Source organism: Paramormyrops kingsleyae, chromosome 6, assembly GCF_048594095.1.
Source record: "Paramormyrops kingsleyae isolate MSU_618 chromosome 6, PKINGS_0.4, whole genome shotgun sequence".
NCBI lineage: Eukaryota > Metazoa > Chordata > Actinopteri > Osteoglossiformes > Mormyridae > Paramormyrops > Paramormyrops kingsleyae.
The window spans coordinates 34,960,483-34,978,034 of NC_132802.1; the positions used below are offsets into that span (position 1 = coordinate 34,960,483).

General features: G+C 41.7%; 1 protein-coding gene across 6 annotated transcripts in view; it reads left to right on the forward strand.

The window, feature by feature from the left end:
• LOC111848779 (ERC protein 2-like) overlaps positions 1-17,552 on the forward strand; it is a 222,640-nt gene that overhangs the window by 116,779 nt on the left and 88,309 nt on the right. For all 6 annotated transcript variants that reach the window (XR_011992010.1, XR_011992011.1, XR_011992008.1 and 3 more), the window contains one exon: positions 9,893-10,053. Coding sequence is in view for 1 of the 6 variants with exons in the window: in XM_072713123.1 (XP_072569224.1) it covers positions 9,893-10,053 (161 nt within the window). In the remaining 5 variants the exon portion in view is untranslated. The remainder of the gene's footprint in view (positions 1-9,892; positions 10,054-17,552) is intronic.

The window sequence follows — 17,552 nt, forward strand, 5'->3', positions numbered from 1 at the left end:
GGTAGCTGCCAGTCACTGTGTACCTGACCTCTATCCTAGCTGATAGCTGCCAGTCACTGTGTACCTGACCTCTATCCTAGCTGGTAGCTGCCAGTCACTGTGTACCTGACCTCTATCCTAGCTGGTAGCTGCCAGTCACTGTGTACCTGACCTCTATCCAAGCTGGTAGCTGCCAGTCACTGTGTACCTGACCTCTATCCAAGCTGGTAGCTGCCAGTCACTGTGTACCTGACCTCTATCCTAGCTGGTAGCTGCCAGTCACTGTGTACCTGACCTCTATCCAAGCTGGTAGCTGCCAGTCACTGTGTACCTGACCTCTATCCAAGCTGGTAGCTGCCAGTCACTGTGTACCTGACCTCTATCCAAGCTGGTAGCTGCCAGTCACTGTGTACCTGACCTCTATCCTAGCTGGTAGCTGCCAGTCACTGTGTACCTGACCTCTATCCTAGCTGGTAGCTGCCAGTCACTGTGTACCTGACCTCTATCCTAGCTGGTAGCTGCCAGTCACTGTGTACCTGACCTCTATCCTAGCTGGTAGCTGCCAGTCACTTTTGTTGGTGGTTTCTTCAGCCAGTGACAGAGTCATGACTGCAGGTCCTCTTGAACACATTAATCCCACGTTAAAGTACACTGGTAATAACTAAAGTATCTAAAAGGTGTTTTTTTTTATCACTTATTATGTTAGTAATGTAACAATATTAACTTCTACTATATGGTCATCTTCTAAAATAAGGAAATCAGACTTTCCTAAAGGTGAAAAATAGTTTCCCTACTTTTAAATTTCTACTAATGGATATTTTTTGAATATTTAAACGTATTTCCTGTATATAAGCCTATGCGGGCTCACCTGATGTGACCCACGATGGACCCGCATCACTGTGAAGCTGGGGGGCCACATCGGGCCCTTTTCCAAAGCCCTCAGGAGGTTCTTCCTTCCACTCTGTCAGCACTGCTAGTCCCTTGGTGCTCCTGAAAGGAGAGATGGAAAGCATAAAGGTCCATGTCCCACTAAAGATGTTTTTTACAGAGCTGCTGAATGATCCATCTTTTTTCGCCTCTGTGAAGGTGTTGCAGTAGATATGGCCCAAAAGCCTTTGCTTGACTGCAGATCCTGTACTTAGACTTTTCGCCAGGTAGTTCCTTCTCCTTGGAGGAACATTGCCTTGGCCAAACACAGATGAAAGATTCCCCCACCAGGATTTCTTTTTGGTATTAATCCTAAACATGAAGAACTTTCTGTTAACTCTCCCCAGCAGTAATCTTGCCAGAAATTTAACATAGTTTTCCCCAGAGGTTATTGCTTCTGGGGGAAGAAAAGGAAAATTAATTTCTTTGAGAATTTCAAGGGGAATCTAATATTTTTGAACACAATATCCTCTTTGTCAAAAATGCAAAGGTGTAATGATATAACTTACAGTACAGGCATATTTAGCTGATGTGGAACAAGGTGTGTTTCGTCCAAGTTTAGATTTTAAATATAACAAATGTCCAATATACCAAATATATGAGCTTGATAACTTTACACTGGGATGATGTAAAGTTTTGCCACAATCTGGGAGTTTACAAGTTTACACTTGCTGCCTTTTTCGTTGCTTTAACATCCATCTATACTATTTCCTGTGATGATATCTCCTATCGCCGTCTTTGTACTGCACATGTATGATGGCCCATACTGAGCTATATAACCCACGGTATCAGTTTTCAGAACCAACACATTTAATATGGCAGGTAAAAGAGCCCCTTCGGAAAAACAAGTGGTTCCCAAAATGACGACGTTGACCAATCATATGATACATGGTGTTGCAACAGAGCAAGAAAGCCTCTCTGTATTTGCACTGAATTGTAAAGTTAAAATTAAAATGTAAAATTATGTTAAATTTCAGTGTTTTATATATTTTATGAATATTATAGCAGCATATCCCTATATGTTTGCCTATGTATTTATTCAGACAGATCTACTGCCATTTCATGCTCACTTATCCAATTCTAGGAAAATAATGCCTCCACCATGTGGCCAAAATATAAATTGCAGACTCACCCTCCTTTTCCATGTTAGCCCTGGTCTTCACCATTCTGTCTTGCGTCTTTGTGGGGTGCAGGACTTTTTCTTACAGAAGCCACCAAGATGTGTTTTTAATGACCTGTTGCTTCTCATAGTTGCTACTCTTGAATATTTTGGTTCCTATTTTGTCAGAGCTGTGTGTTTACCTCTAAAAGAACATGACTACTACTGGCTCATGTTCCTTCTGCCATCGTCGACAGTCTTGCCCCATGTCATTTACGTCTCTACCTAGTACTTTGGCCAGGTGTGTTGCAGGTGTCTGTGCCTATATTTGCTCCGTTCTGGCCACGGCGCGGACCTCAGGGCTCACTGGCGCACTGAGTCACTTTAAATGCTCTCGGACGTCAAGAGAACTTCTCCGTTTTCAGCACAAAGTCAAGGAGCTCATTATTTGAATTCCATCTGACTGGTTAAATATGGGTTATGCGAAGAGGGAAAAAAAAGTAAACCTATTGCCAAGAAATCAGAATGTGATCTCCATTAAAGGGGCCACCTACTATGCCTTACACAGACAGACAGTGATAACTGCTTAGGGTTTTATGGGCAAGATGCATTTTGTAAAAGAATCTGTTTGCATCTCTAGCTGTATTATTGGTTCCTCCAATGATTGCAATTGCACTTCTGTTTAGAACTTCCAAGGTATACCAAGTTTGTGCGAAAGAAACTAGCATCTTTCTTTAATGTTCAATATTGATTTTATTTACTATATTTACCTGTATTCAAATTAACGTCTTGTTTGCCCATCTCCATGGTGATGGTGTTTTCGATGATTCATTTCTATATGTAGGCCCTTCAGCCTTTTGGCCTGATGTGTGTTTGGTGGTAATATAGTGACGATAGCCTGGCTCTGTAATTATCTGACTGAGGGGGAAAAAATCCCCCAGAACTTCCAGCGACACACCACTCAGCCTCACAACGTGTCAGTCAGCTATGCACAGACGTCGCTGAGCTCTGTGTCCATCAACATGATCTGTGAGAGATACCTGCCTGCATCCCGTAACCCTACCACAGACAGGTGCTGGGGCGATGAGGGAAATCCTGGCCGTAGCCCCAAGCGGACTCCCTCTCAGACAGCTGTTTCATGCTTGCTGGCAGTAAGCCTCAATCAAAATCACACGTTGTTTCCTCTGCCAGTATTTCTTTACCTGCACCGAGATCCAGGTGTCTTTCATTTTTAAAAATGACAGCTCAGGGCAGAGGGGGAAGCTTCAGAAAAAGGTTTATATCTTGCAGCTGCACTATCAGACTTTAAAAAGCCCCCTTAGTTTCGACTTTCAGGCCAAACATAACTTTAAATTGTTTTCTTAGTCTGTCTGACAGTTCATAAGGCTAACAAAGTGAGCCCAGAGTGAGTGTTTAAAAGTTTTGTCTTAATTATTTACTCGGGTTATTCTAAACCGATGCGTAATTTTATTTATTGCTTGACAATATTTAAACTAATGTCAAGAATCTGATATGGCAGCTCAGTCAGACTGAAATTCAAAATGCAAACATGACTTCAAGATTCCCAGGCCGGGCATAGAAGCCAAAAGGACGCGGAAGTTATCTTAGGGGGACTCAGTGCCTCTTTGTAAGTAATAAATTGCATAAAGTGTTTGTATTACAGCGCTGCATCAACAGCTGTCATGTTGATCCACAGAAAGGCTACATAATATACCCTTAAAATTTGGTATTTTTAAGGAGACTTGTGCTGAAAGGTACCCTGGAACATAGAGCAGAACTGGAGTCTTCCTGTGTTCTGGGGTCAGCACATCACGCGTCATATGTTATCTGCACATCTATGGTTGTGTGCTTGCGTCTCCGGTTGAGGACGGGGAGGTGCCTTGGTCTGGTAGGATTTGGATATGCACATCTGGAGCCTGTCGGTATGCCGATATTACAGGTGGTGGGCTGGCCTTCTCTTACTGATGTGATGGTATAAGAAGGTGTGTGAGATTACAAACTGTCCAACTGCTGCCCAGCGAAAGAAGTCGTGCTGTTTTCAGATCTCCTACATAAAGGCCATCAGAGGCTTTAGGACAGCAGCTAGAACTGGGTTGTAGTGTGATATTGGGGTCAAAGAAAGCAAAAGGGAGCCAGCAGGATCTAAGGTGATGCTTTGTGAGGCTTTGCTTACCAGGGGTCTCCATCAGAGTGAATTCTGATGAACATTTTGATGAAGATGTGTTTTTGTTCCATGGACATAGTATTCAAAAGCTCAAAAAAAAAAAAGCTTTTTAAATTTCAAAGCATTTTGCCATGGAAACAGACAAGTCATGCTGAGGACCCATTAGTCTGTGTATGGCTAGGATGATGATTGCTGTCTTACTAAAGACTGATCTATCAGAGGGGCTTTCTGAGTGAATTATAGAAGTCAGAAATGGAAGTCTGACAGATTACCCTCGGAGCTTAGCTGCGAGGGGGGTATAGAGCTAGTTACCCCCTCTGGTCAAATTAGTAACTGGGGTTAACTGGCAAAATACAGAATATCATTATAGTAATAACAAAATTTATAGATCTAAAGTTAAATACAAATGAAAATCTTAAATACAAATTAAAAGAACCCATGCCTTTTATATTTTGACCAACTTTCTACAACAATACCTCAAATTATATAAACATTTTTGTTAACACTTTACTTGAGGTGACACAAGTAATTTAATAACTCAGTTACTACTCAAATACAAATCATAAACAGATATCATAATTGCATGACATACATGAACTGTTATATTAATTAATGATGAACAACCATGGAATCAGTATGTAACCACATATTTTTTCCGCATTTAAATGTTTTAACCACATAGTAATCAGTCTCATGATGTATAATACTGCAAAGCAGTGTCATTAAAAGTGGATGTTGAAACAAAGCATGTGTAAAATCCTAGTTGTGAGACTTCACACCATCTTGTGAGGCCTCACTCTTCCATGGAGATGTTTCACTTTTGAACTTAGTCTTTGAAGCAGTATTCTACTTGATCAGACAAGTGGGAATTAGTACAGAGCTATAAGTTCCCAATGGGATTACAGAAAGAAGATTTAATAAAGGGTGCTTTCTTAAGCCCTTGAAGTCCAGCTGAATTAGCACGCAGAGGATAAAGAGATAATCTGATTATTAGACCTAGCTTTGGTAAAATGCGTTGCATTCATTATTAATGATACGATTTTGAAATGAACAGTGAGAAAAAGAGCTTGGCTTGGAAGTGTTACACATCTGTGTATCGGCCAGATATTTGCAGACGTTGAAAAAAGCTTTTGCCTAAATGATGTGTTTTTATTTTCTCGTGGTCTTTTTGGGATTCTCTGCTCTCTGGGGACATATTTATCCACTTCAGTCATGATTTTTGAATGTGATGTGTGATAATGTCTTGGAATCTGATGGCAGATTTCCTCTTGAATGTCAATGGGTTTGAGACCTCGTGTCAGTGATGATAACCAAAGGGCTGTACTTGACACTTCTGTCCACTACATAGGAGAAAGTCCTGGAATTACAAGTACTGCTTTTTAGGGAAGCTGCTTCACTTAGTGCCTGTTTAGAGCCTGTTTTGTAGCTATTTTCTTCCATGCTGCTAAAGACATGTACCCCGTGGCATATTCAGCTCATGGATCTCATTCTCCTGAAATGCCATTGGCGGCATTAACATCTGGCTGACTGTGAAGTTCACGTATTAGAAACTGCAAATGGACACTTAACGAAAAGATATTTAACAAAATGTCTGAAAAATGGGATCAGGATCAGGAACTTCTGAATGCATGGAATATGAAACCAGGAACGTTCTGCTGATCCACGGAAGATTTTAAGTTTGTGGCATAGATATGCATTTGTTTTTATGTGGGCAGTTTAAAGGCCCCCACCATGATGCCGGAATGCAGTAGAGTTAGCTGGTGGAATGTTGCTTCATCACAGTCATGATGAGGAATGGAAACAAATTTTTGACATCTGTGAAACACTCACACACACAGAAAAAGTGTAACTTGGGGTATGGTTTGGAAATGTGCGGATGATTTGCCGCCTTAACAGAAAGGGGCCCTTTCTTTTCATGTCTCTGACCCTGCGGTCAGCGGTCTGGGGGGCATCTTACTCCGAGTGTGGCGGAAATAGGGGGGCTGCATGCTGTGAAACAAAACTTATGATTTTAATTTTTTTTATAGAGGTAGCTCAAACATGATGATTTAACTGTGAAAATAAATAAATATCAACCTGCGAACAAAGAATGGAGGCTGAACAATATGCATTAAAGTATTCTTTACATTGGAGAAGATCCTGGAATTATATGCATATGTTTTAATGAAAGGAAAAGGAGACGGATCATGGCAGGAATTCCAGTTTTGATGTCAGCTTTATCTAATCAAGGGATAAGACCACATGCGAAGCACTAAACTCATTTGTTATGGGGGGGGGGCAGCGGTGGCTGAAAAAAACAAAGGATTTCTGTAATCTGTGGATCCTATTAACACAAGGGCAGTTAAATTGGATATTTCATTAAGGTTAAGTACAAAACCTACTAAACATGTTAATTACGTTTAATGATTTAACACTTTACAAAAGATGGAACTGAGAATATTGACACAGCCTGCCTCCATGTTATTATTATAATACTACTATATCATTTTAACAATATATTGTATTATATATACTGTATGTATGTTCAGTACTTGTTTATTTGTCACTCCAGAATAACTAGACTCTCTGCCAAGACTTGGATTAAAGTTTTATTATTTCAGCATTATAATCATTTCATGAACTCTTAAGGGACATTTAAATGAAAAGCATTAAAAAGACATTTGGTTTTTTGCTATAAAATATTTCCTACTCAGGCAGTGCTATAATATATGGATCTTAAATAACAATATTTCGTACATCCATCTTCTACCTGCTCATCCGGGATTAGGGGGAATATTTTATTTAAAAACATAAACATGTAGTTCAATGGAAGAGAGACCAAAACGCTTCATGGTTCCACATTAGCTGTACGCAGCATCTCTCAGGCACCTCCTCACCATCACTGTACACCAGCTTCCCAATCCGGTCCTCAGGGCCCACAGACAGTCCACATTTTTGCTCCCTCTCAGCTCCCCCCAGACAGTCCACATTTTTGCTCCCTCTCAGCTCCCCCCAGACAGTCCACATTTTTGCTCCCTCTCAGCTCCCCCCAGACAGTCCACATTTTTGCTCCCTCTCAGCTCCCCCCAGACAGTCCACATTTTTGCTCCTTCTCAGCTCCCCCCAGACAGTCCACATTTTTGCTCCCTCTCAGCTCCCCCCAGACAGTCCACATTTTTGCTCCCTCACAGCTCCTGCCAGACAGTCCACATTGTTGCTCCCTCTCAGCTCCCCCCAGACAGTCCACATTTTTGCTCCCTCTCAGCTCCCGCCAGAGAGTCTACATTTTTGCTCCCTCCCAGCTCCCACCAGACAGTCCACATTTTTGCTCCCTCTCAGCTCCCGCCAGACAGTCCATATTTTTGCTTGCTTCCAGGTGCCAGTAAGGAGCTGGGAGGGAGCAAAAATGTGGACCATCTGTGCGTCCCTGAGGACTGGTTTGGGAAACACTGGTTCGACACATCAGGGCATGTCTGATGTCCTATGCGGAAATCAGCATCAGCTCAGTAGCTGAGACGTCCCATCGAGGAACCTCGAATCAGAGTATTATCACATACAAAAGTATCCCCATGCCAAGAACACCACATAGAAAAAATCGCAGTGATTTAAATGACATAATTGTTTGTTAGCCATTTTAACTCACATTCATCTAAACAAAAGGTTAATTGCCATTCTCATGGTTGAGCCTCTTCTATGTCTATGAACTCCCTTTAGGTACACCAATCCTTGTCTGACATGACTTAATAATTTCACTTTTTGATGATTATGAAGCTGTAAGTAACACATAATAATGGGATACTATTACATCTGTCATGTTTTTAGGCAGAACATGACTATTATTTCATGATATCTGTCTTCTTTACTTCTTGTGTACTTCTGATCTTATAAATTTCTTTCAACAGAACTTGTGGCTCAGTGCATATAAGATTCCAGTTAGAACAGTTCTGTATTGAGATGTTTTCTTTAAACAGCCCATAATGCCCGATAAGTTCTGGGTTTGCACTTTTTTTACTATGCTTGAATCTATTTTAGTCTCCGTATAACTGATTATTAATCACTTTGTCACAGTTACTTATAACATTTCAGTTCGTCAGGACTGCCTAGACTGCTTGAAAAGTGAGCCCAGATAAAGTGATCCTCTTGCTTTCCCATGATTCCATGAGGCTGTTGTATGACGTAAAGGCATTTTTATTGCAATGCTGTCAGCGTGACACTCCCTACATGTTTATGAACAGTGTGAGATGTCCAGACTACAATAGAAATGCTCTGGTGAACATATGTAACACATCACCTGAGGATGAATCCACAGTTAGGCTTTGTTTTTGTCCTTCCTCCTTGGTTTTTACTCTGTTACTATATGAGATGTCCAGGTTTGTTAGTGTTTATTAAAATTTAACTTTAATATTGTACCTGTCTATATATTTTTTTTCCTTTGGCAACTGCTGTAAGATACCCCATAGATCTGTCATCACCTATGAAATTAACCATCGCTGGATTGTCAAAGTGATTTCTAAGAATTGTTTTGAAAAACTTGTTTAGTGCGCTTTGAGAGCTATACCTGTATATGTATTAATATTTTTATTGTTGCTGGGTTTGTGAAAGGGACCTCCAATGGTTTTACTAGTCACATAGCGCAGCTCCTCACTTCCAGTTCAAATTTCTGAATTCTTTCCAGTGTAATTACTCTATTGTAGTTCAACCTCATATACTGTATTCTTTATTATTGTGGAGCATGGAAAGTAGAGGATTGTCAAACTCTGGGTGTTAGAAGCTACATATCCTTACTTTGCACAAACGTTGTCCCGACCAGGCAGATCATTGGCCTCTCTGGGCAGGTCTCCAGTCCATGACAGGGCGCATGCTCACTGTCACTGTCACACACAAAAGGGACATTTAGAGGTGCCAGTTCACCTCACCACAAGGTTATGGATTTCAGAAGGAACTAAAAGCATGCAGAGCAGGAATGAAACCCCCAGCCCTGGCTGGATGAGGTCACCACACCTCCTGTTTTGTTTTCTGTTTGTTAATGATCTTTTATCTAATTCATCCGAACATAAAAGAGGCTCCCTGATGGAAATGGTCCAATTAAATCTTTTGGCAGTTTTTTTTTTCTTATTGAGATGATTTGTATGGTACGATTGAAGTTAACCATTGAAGTTAACCATATCTGGTAACACTTTACTTGGGGGGGAAAGGCACAAATAATGTACAGTAGTAGTACACTCTTATTACATTAATTAACCAGAAGCCAAGTGTTAGTTACATACTGATCCCATGTTTGTTCATCATTAATCAATCATAATGGTTTATGTATGTCATGCAATTACTATATTTGGGTAGCACTTTACTTGATGGGCCACAAATAATATATCATTATGCTAATACTTATGTATTAATTGACCACAGACTGTTTTATTTACATACTGATTTCATGTTAATACATCATTAATAAATTGTGATGCATGTTTTACCTCAGACAGTATTACTACATTTGTTACTATATCTGTTAATTCTGTAAACCTTTGTGAACTACTAAGGAACTACTGAAGGAACAAGTAATGAATAATACAAGTTAAATACTGATCTAATGTTTGCTCATCAGTAATGAATCATGATGCATCTTTTATCTCAAGTAGTGATTTGTTCATGATTTGTACTTCAGTAGTAAGTGAGCTATTACTAAGTATTTGTGCCCCATCGAGTAAAGTGTTACCCCATAACTGACAGTGTTGTGCATCTGCTAGATTGAGGAGCTCCTGACCACCTTGGAGCAGACGAGGCAGGAGCTGGACGCCACCAAGCAGCGCCTCTCCTCCACCCAGCAGTCCCTGGTGGAGCGGGACACCCACCTGACCAACCTGAGGCAGGAACGCAGGAAGCAGCTGGAGGAGATCCTGGAAATGAAGTAAGTGGCCTCCCCTCTCCATGGACCCTCTCCACTCTCTCATGTCTCTTCTGTGAAGGAACCGGTGCAGCTGTCGCCATGATTCATGAGTGTTTGGTTCTGAGGCCAAAGGTCAAAGTTAATGTGAAGGCCTACCTGTTTCGGTCTAGGTGTGTGGTTGAACCTTTTACACTGTTAGCAGTGTTGGAGACTTAGACCTACATCTCATGGCCAATCACTTGTTCTGGATTTGCTGTTTAGTATTGGCTTTTAGCTTCTTAGCAGTTTAAATGCCCAATAATTAAAACGTCAGATTTGAAAATTTAACGGAAGTTCTTCACTGAGTTACATAAGGAAAGAGGGAGTTTTGGTTCCCAGTCCTGCGAAGTATGATGAGTTAACTGTGTTTTAGGTAACTGGGAGTCTCATCTCAAAAACAACAAAAACAGACAGAGAGAGTTTTGCAAATTTGCTCTTTGCGATTTTCTGCTGATCATTATAGACAAAAGTAGCTTGATTACACAGCTCTTCTGCTGAGATCATATAGTGGAACCAGCCATTTGCCGATTATTCTCACTGTTGTGCCTCTTGGGCAGTGGCTAGGAACTCTGTGGTCAGTGGGTGTTTCATCGCGCTGAGGGTGGGGAACTACAGCCGAACTAATTAAAAAGGCATTTTATCTTAGGCAGAGTTAAAGTTGTGCACAATATGTCACGCTAATTAAAATTGGCCTGTCATCTATTAATTTACTGTAAACTAGGCTCCTTTTAACACTTTGAGTTTATATTCAAAAGCCCAGGCAACATCAGGCTAATAACCTCCAATGTTAGTAAGCAGGGAAAGTGATATGCAACCATTATGGTGCACTTGGATTTTCAATATGAGAATCTTATTTAGATGTAAGTCTGGCAAGCATCTTAAATAACAGCAGACTTTCAAATATTTCTGTATATTGAGGACAGGTGTCTTGGTGGGCTCTCATTTTACACAAAGTTCTTGAGAAGTTCAAATATTTATCACATTTTTAGCTACAGATGTGTTTTGGTTGTGTTGTTTGACTCAGTGGGTGTGCATTGCATATCTCAATGGCATATGGCACAAAGAAGTGCTTTTAAGATCAAGATATAAAGCTATTTCTTTGAGAAAAAGCTCATAGAGTCAAACCCAATAACGCACAGTTATTTAAATCAAAAGACTTTGATGGGCATCTTGATCAACTGGCTGCATTTGTTTCCAGGAAGCTCTATGAAAAACAGTATGCTTTTTATTACATATACTGTAGAAATGCCTGTTTGCTCAAAAGACTCTAAACTCGCAGGTGTGTTATCATGTGCTCTGTATTTTATGTTCTTTGTTTCTTTTTTAGCTGCATACAAAATTCATAAATGCATACATGGAGATGCAGTAGTTAGTATCTTACTCACTTTCTCTCACTTTGTAAATCTGACTGTGAAAGACGGCCGGCCTCAGCTGCAGCCTCGGTTCATCCCGCTTAATCTTCTGCGACAGCTGCGATCTTCGCTATTTATTGCCTATTTGTGACTTTCCCGGCCGCCTGTAGATCAGTGATCTTTTGTATATCGAGCTATATGGCTTACAAATGTAATAGATGTTTCACAGGCGTGTATGGATTTATTCTATTTATGTAATGCTTGCAGAACATGTCGGCTGTGTATTTTCTCATCACTGGCACGCAGGCTAAAAACAGCGACCCAGGAGTACTGTATATGAAACCTTTGTTTAAAAAAAAAAAAAAAAAAACAGTTTCCTGGTTTGGTTGAAGAGCGAGTAGAAAACTGAAGCAATTGTCACCCACCTCACCCATGCTAACAAACAGAGGCGTGCTTGGTGCTTGTTCCACCTCGTGGCATAATTGCTGTCTCATTAATGTGCTGTTTTGGCAGAGTTTATTTTACTTTATTGTTACGTTTGTTTGTTTTCCCCAATTTGAAGTCTTCCCAGTCTGCAAATTTCTAATAATTTAATTAGAATAATTATTGTAATAATGCAACATGAGGTTATTCATTAAAAATAATAATGCTGTAAAAAATAATGAATTGAGATAATTGTTAGAGAATCATGATTATCAGACAAGAGAGTTTATATGAAAAAACAAATTATAACCAGTCTAATGTTTCTAAAAGTGATGAAATCTGCTTGTATCATGAACATACACAAAAGCATGGTAGCAGTTTTGGGTTGTCATTCATCGAGTTAACACTGAAGATTTTCCACAAATCAGTTTTTAGAATTAGATTGCTGTAGATCCAGGTGAGTTTCTGATCCTGTTAAGCATGCAACAGACATTTAACTGTTAAACAGCAGACTTCAGGTTAAGTTTAATAATACATGTTTGAATGAGATCACCATGAAGGCGTAGGGATACAGTGAGGCGCGTGTCGGCTCTGTGAAGGCGTAAGGATTCAATGAGGGACATGCGATTTCAGTGAGAGACATTGGGTATTCATTATATTCTAAAATAAGTCACACTTACTGCTCAAGATTTCTAACACCTGGGGCAGTTTGCTTTTGCGTGCACTCCTGGGACTATGAGTATGACCAAAGCAGATCAGTCTGGTATTTGTTTGCCAGTGTGAAAGACCCTACAGGGTCTTGGCAAAATCTCACGCCAACACCAGGAAAGAGACGGGAAGTAACTTGATCCTGAAGACCTTTTTCCATCTATGACACCTTCAACCTCTGCCTCACTTCAGAGGTTTTTTTATTTTTTTTTTAAAAGCCCTTTAAAGTTATGGGACTCAGGTGGAATAGCTGGGGTAGGTTGGTATAGGAATGGAGTAGTAATCGAGTAGGGGAGGTCATAGGACAAAGAAGCTGATTTGCCAAGTGAGTGAGCATTTCAGGCATTCTTGAAGACTTCAGAGTGTGATCCCTCCCAGGGTTAGGGGCAGATTAGGAGCTCTGCCGGTGACAGGTAGGCCTTCCTGTGCAGGCCAGGGCCTTGTGTGTGGTCCCATGGAGGAGGAACCGAGATCCACCCTGTGTGTGTGTGTGTGCGTGTGTGTGTGCATGTGTGTGCGTGTGTGTGTGTGCGAGCGGGTTTACCTATCCTTATGGGGACACAATGTCCCCATAACGTGATAAATATCCGTTTTTTTTCCCTTATGGGGACCGGTTTCCTGGTCCCCATAAGGGAAAACTCTATTTTATAAAAAACGGTGACTGCTACTGTATGAAAAAACTAAAAATGCAAAAACTTTTGTATTTTGTTAGGTTACTTATGGTTATGGTTAGGGCAGGGTAGGGGCTAAGGTTGTCATAGTTAGCGTTAGCATTTTTCCCATTGAAATGAATGAGCGGTCCCCATAAGGATATGTTTACCCTACATGTGCGTGTGTGTGTGTGTGTGTGTGTGTGTGTGCGTGTGTGTGTGTGTGTGCGTGTTGGGGCCCAGTCCGCGGTAACACAGCGAGGGGGGAGAGGGCGTTTTACTCCTGAACACATGGTATGGCCACCGTCTCAGTCTGGTGTCTCACACAAGCTAATGGCTCCAAATCCAGGGGGAAAGACTCTAGGGCTCAGGATGGCATCAGCGCAATGAGGAAGTGGCGGGGCTAGAAGGGGGCCTATTGGAGGAAGGTGCACGTAGTTCAAGGATCAAAGGTCATAGGTCATAGATTTGAGAAATACTTTCACATTTCTCACTAAGAAGATATTAGCAGTGCAATCTGTGACTCGAAGGCTAGGAAATTTGTCTTTACGAAGAGCAAACTGAATAATGCGGTTTTGTCAGGAAAGAAAACTTTCTATACCACTGACATGGTGTAATCTAATAATCAAGCAAATCATCAGACACGGTTAATTAACACAGAAAGACAAAATGTGCTTCGGTGGTTATTGTGATCTAAGGTGAGAGGGGTGTGAACAAAGTTGCCAACACATTGTTATGATGAACTGTAACTGCTGCTTGGAGGGAACTTCCTGAGCAGGATGAAGAAGTGCCCCCACTGGAGATGCCACAGTCGTCCACCTGTGAGCCATTCTGGAACATTTTCACGGGAAAGGGGGCTTCAACTGCCAACTCACCGTCGTACTGCAAGCGTGCCGGATGTCCCAGTGAATGTACAGTGTGTCTGCAGCCTCTTTCTGCAGTGCAACTTGAAAGAGCACATCCCTGGGGAGGGCAAGCAGAGAAAACAATAGGCGGCTCTAAAGCGAGGGCCCCCAGACTGGCCCATCTGAATCCACTTACATGTAAATGGCTTGTCAGTATGAATTAAGGTTACGTTTGTGAAGGAACTGTTTTACTTTGTTTACTGTAGGATTTTTGACAGTCTCTTTCCTCTTTCAAGTAAACTTGGCTGGTGTATACAGTTGGTGCAGCGTTAAGTAAACTCATCTTTTGTTACATTAACAAGGTTATAACATCACCAGGGCAGTTTTACAGCTGCAAGACTGGAGGTCTAAACATGGGAGGCTATGGATAGGGACATGCAAAAAGAGCAGAGTTTTTAGTGCTGAGATAAGGCGGGGGCAGGGGGGTAGGGGGGTAGGGGGGCAGGGGGGCAGGGGGGTAGGGGGGTAGGGGCGCAGGGGAGGAAGGAAAGTCACCAGACAAAATTATATAGATGGGGTTGTAACACTGGGAAGCAAGATTCTTCTGATAGAGAAGGTGAGGATAAAATACAATCTATATGCAGGGTTGCTCAATTGCTTCTATGATTTATATACACACACATAAACACTCACACACACATACACACACACACTTATATACATACATGCATATATGTATAGAGCCAGGAACTCTCAACATTGCAAACTGTGCACTGTTATTAAAAAAAAAAATACAAAAGAAAAGAAAATGTAAAAATGTACAGTACGTGCTCTGTCACAGGTCAGGGCTCTTGGCCAACTAGTTAGGCAATCTGTTTTGGGCTGGCATCTGGGATTTTGTAAAGAAGAAAGAAAGAATTAAAAATGAATTAACACTACAAAAGGCTGGATCTCCATGATCTTCCATTTGCTTCAGGGTTTTGATTTGTATTCATTGCAGACTTTTCCTCAGAACATACCACAGTGCAACATGGGAATTTTGCCCATGTATGCATGGTGTGCTTATTCTACAAAGAAAAAATGGGGAACAAAAAACACGACATTGAGAATTTATATATATAAGCTACCACTTATGCTCAAGCTGTTTCTGGTCCTTAAGCATGACGTTGCATCACACTGTTACTAATCTTTATCAGCTACATCCATTGATAGACCGTAGTGTTAATCAGCAATATACTTTGGACTCCCATCTGATGTCACAAGTAACTCTGTACGATGCAGTGGGAAGGTTTTATCATCTGAGGCACACGTAGGTTTCCCACGGCAGTTGGCTCGTTTCGGACTTGTGTAATAGTGCGAAGTCACAAAAGGTTGTCCAAATTGCTAATTCCTCTGATTGTAACTGTACATATTCTAAACAAAAGCGCGCCTTTGAGGCTTAAACAGGCATTAAAGAGAGCCTCGTCATCTTACAGTAGCTGTTTAATGTCTGTTTTGTCACCTGTGGTAGATTCCTCATAAGCTGGTTACTACCTGCAGCAGAAAAGTCTGCAGCCATATCAGTTGGCCCGGCCAGCGCTGTCCCCTCCCGTATATGTCGGCACTGAAAGGATCATTTTACTGGGGTAAGAAGGAAAGAGATACTGATGAAAAAGCCACTTGACATGACAAGAGACACTGGGGTCAAGAGGCTGTTTTCAAACACATGGAGATGAAGGAACAGTCGTTCCGTAAGCATGTGGCTTCAGATGATCTCCCTGCCATCTGAGACCAAATAAATTACGAACGTTTCACTCCTTCCTCTTCTCGTCCCCCTCCGCATATGAGAAGTATGATGTCTGTGACCCCCCCTGTAATGACTGCGCACTGTCAGAATATGAAGAAGACAGATGAGCTTGCATTCATTTCCATGAATAACCTAAGATGAAGGGGAAAGGTTGACAGTACATGGCCAGTACATGGCCAATGCTGTATTCACTGTGGTGTGTGAATATTCTACACGTACATGTGATTAAGCTGGGAGGCTTTGGATGTTAGGCAACAGGCAGTTGAGTGCTAGGAGTTTGTGACACTGTTTCAAACCAGATAGATTGCTTCTTGGACTTTTTTTTCGAAAAGACACACGCACACGCACACACGTTTCGCTCACAGGGAGGCACGAACGGTGCACTTTAATCCTAAGTGAAGATGAACTGGAGCAGGACAGAATCTGCCTGTTTTTATGTGGCTGAATAAATGAACCCCCGACTGCTCACACAGAGAGTCCTCTGGAATGTGCAGCCTTACTTATAAAAGCTTAATGGCTCAGGAAGAGGCAGCCGGTGGTGGGCGTACGTTCTGTTGATTTCCCCATTTTAACAGCGGCATTAAAGCCCCTCAATGTTTTACTTTTCCTTTAGAGGCAGCGCAGCCTGACAAAGGAATGGACTGAAATGCTACGCAGGATATATTGAAATGTTTACTTCTTTTTATTGCAGCCCATTAGTGGGGAACGATAAGAAAGACAGGGCTTGTTCAGATTTTTGTTTGAACTAGCGGTCCTAATGCAAGCGACTGCCTGTAAAAACGTACCTCGAGGGTCTGAATCAGTGACCTCGAGGTAAGAGACCCATATTTCACTTTGTGTCAAGAATAAAATGTATCAGAAATGAAATACTGTACTCATCTCGCTACCGGCTCTGACAAATTTTCACTGCAGAAATGTTGTACGCCTGTGATAATTCTGACGAGACTATGTACAGTAAAGTAGTGTGACCTTCTAAAAAGTGATGCCATATTAATTTTTTCCAGAGATGATATTCAGTATTGTTGCCATGGTGGCATTTCTGGGCACCCCGATAATCGTAGCTTTATACCAAAATCACACAATTCAGTAAATCAGGAATATGGCTGAGAGCCTGTCAAGGCAAAGGGGCTTGGATCCATTTGGATGAAAACGGTCTTACCCTTGTAACCTTTAGCGGTTTGGCTTAATGGCTGGTTTGATTTTCGTGCTCGATGAGCTTTTGCATACAGTAAATGCCGGTGCACCGTGAAGTCCATTCCACGTGAAGAAAATTTCCACATTCGCTCCTATTCCCCCACGGTCCGACTCCGGAGTTCCACCACTGCCTTGGCACTGGGCTCCACGCCGCAGGAATTGTTTTGATTGATAACGATGTGCGCGGGCGGGACCAGGGGCCAATCCCCACGCTTCTGTCGCTGGCTGGTCACACAGCGGCGTCCCTACCGCTGTTTTCCACTGGCCCGGCCCTCTTTGCTGCTGGGGGACCTGGCTTCATCGGCACAGGCCGGCAAACCCATCCATCATCCCTGCCTTTGCACCGGGCCCTGTGACACACGTGTTTTCCTTGTGCATGTACAATATTATGTCACTGGCAAGGCATGTTCCCTGCTACTCCTGTCATGTTTTCCTTTAATGATGTGTTTCATCCTTTTTTCATTGTTTCCGTTTCTAAGTACTATGCCAAATTTGAGAAAAAAAAATGGAAAATATCACCTCC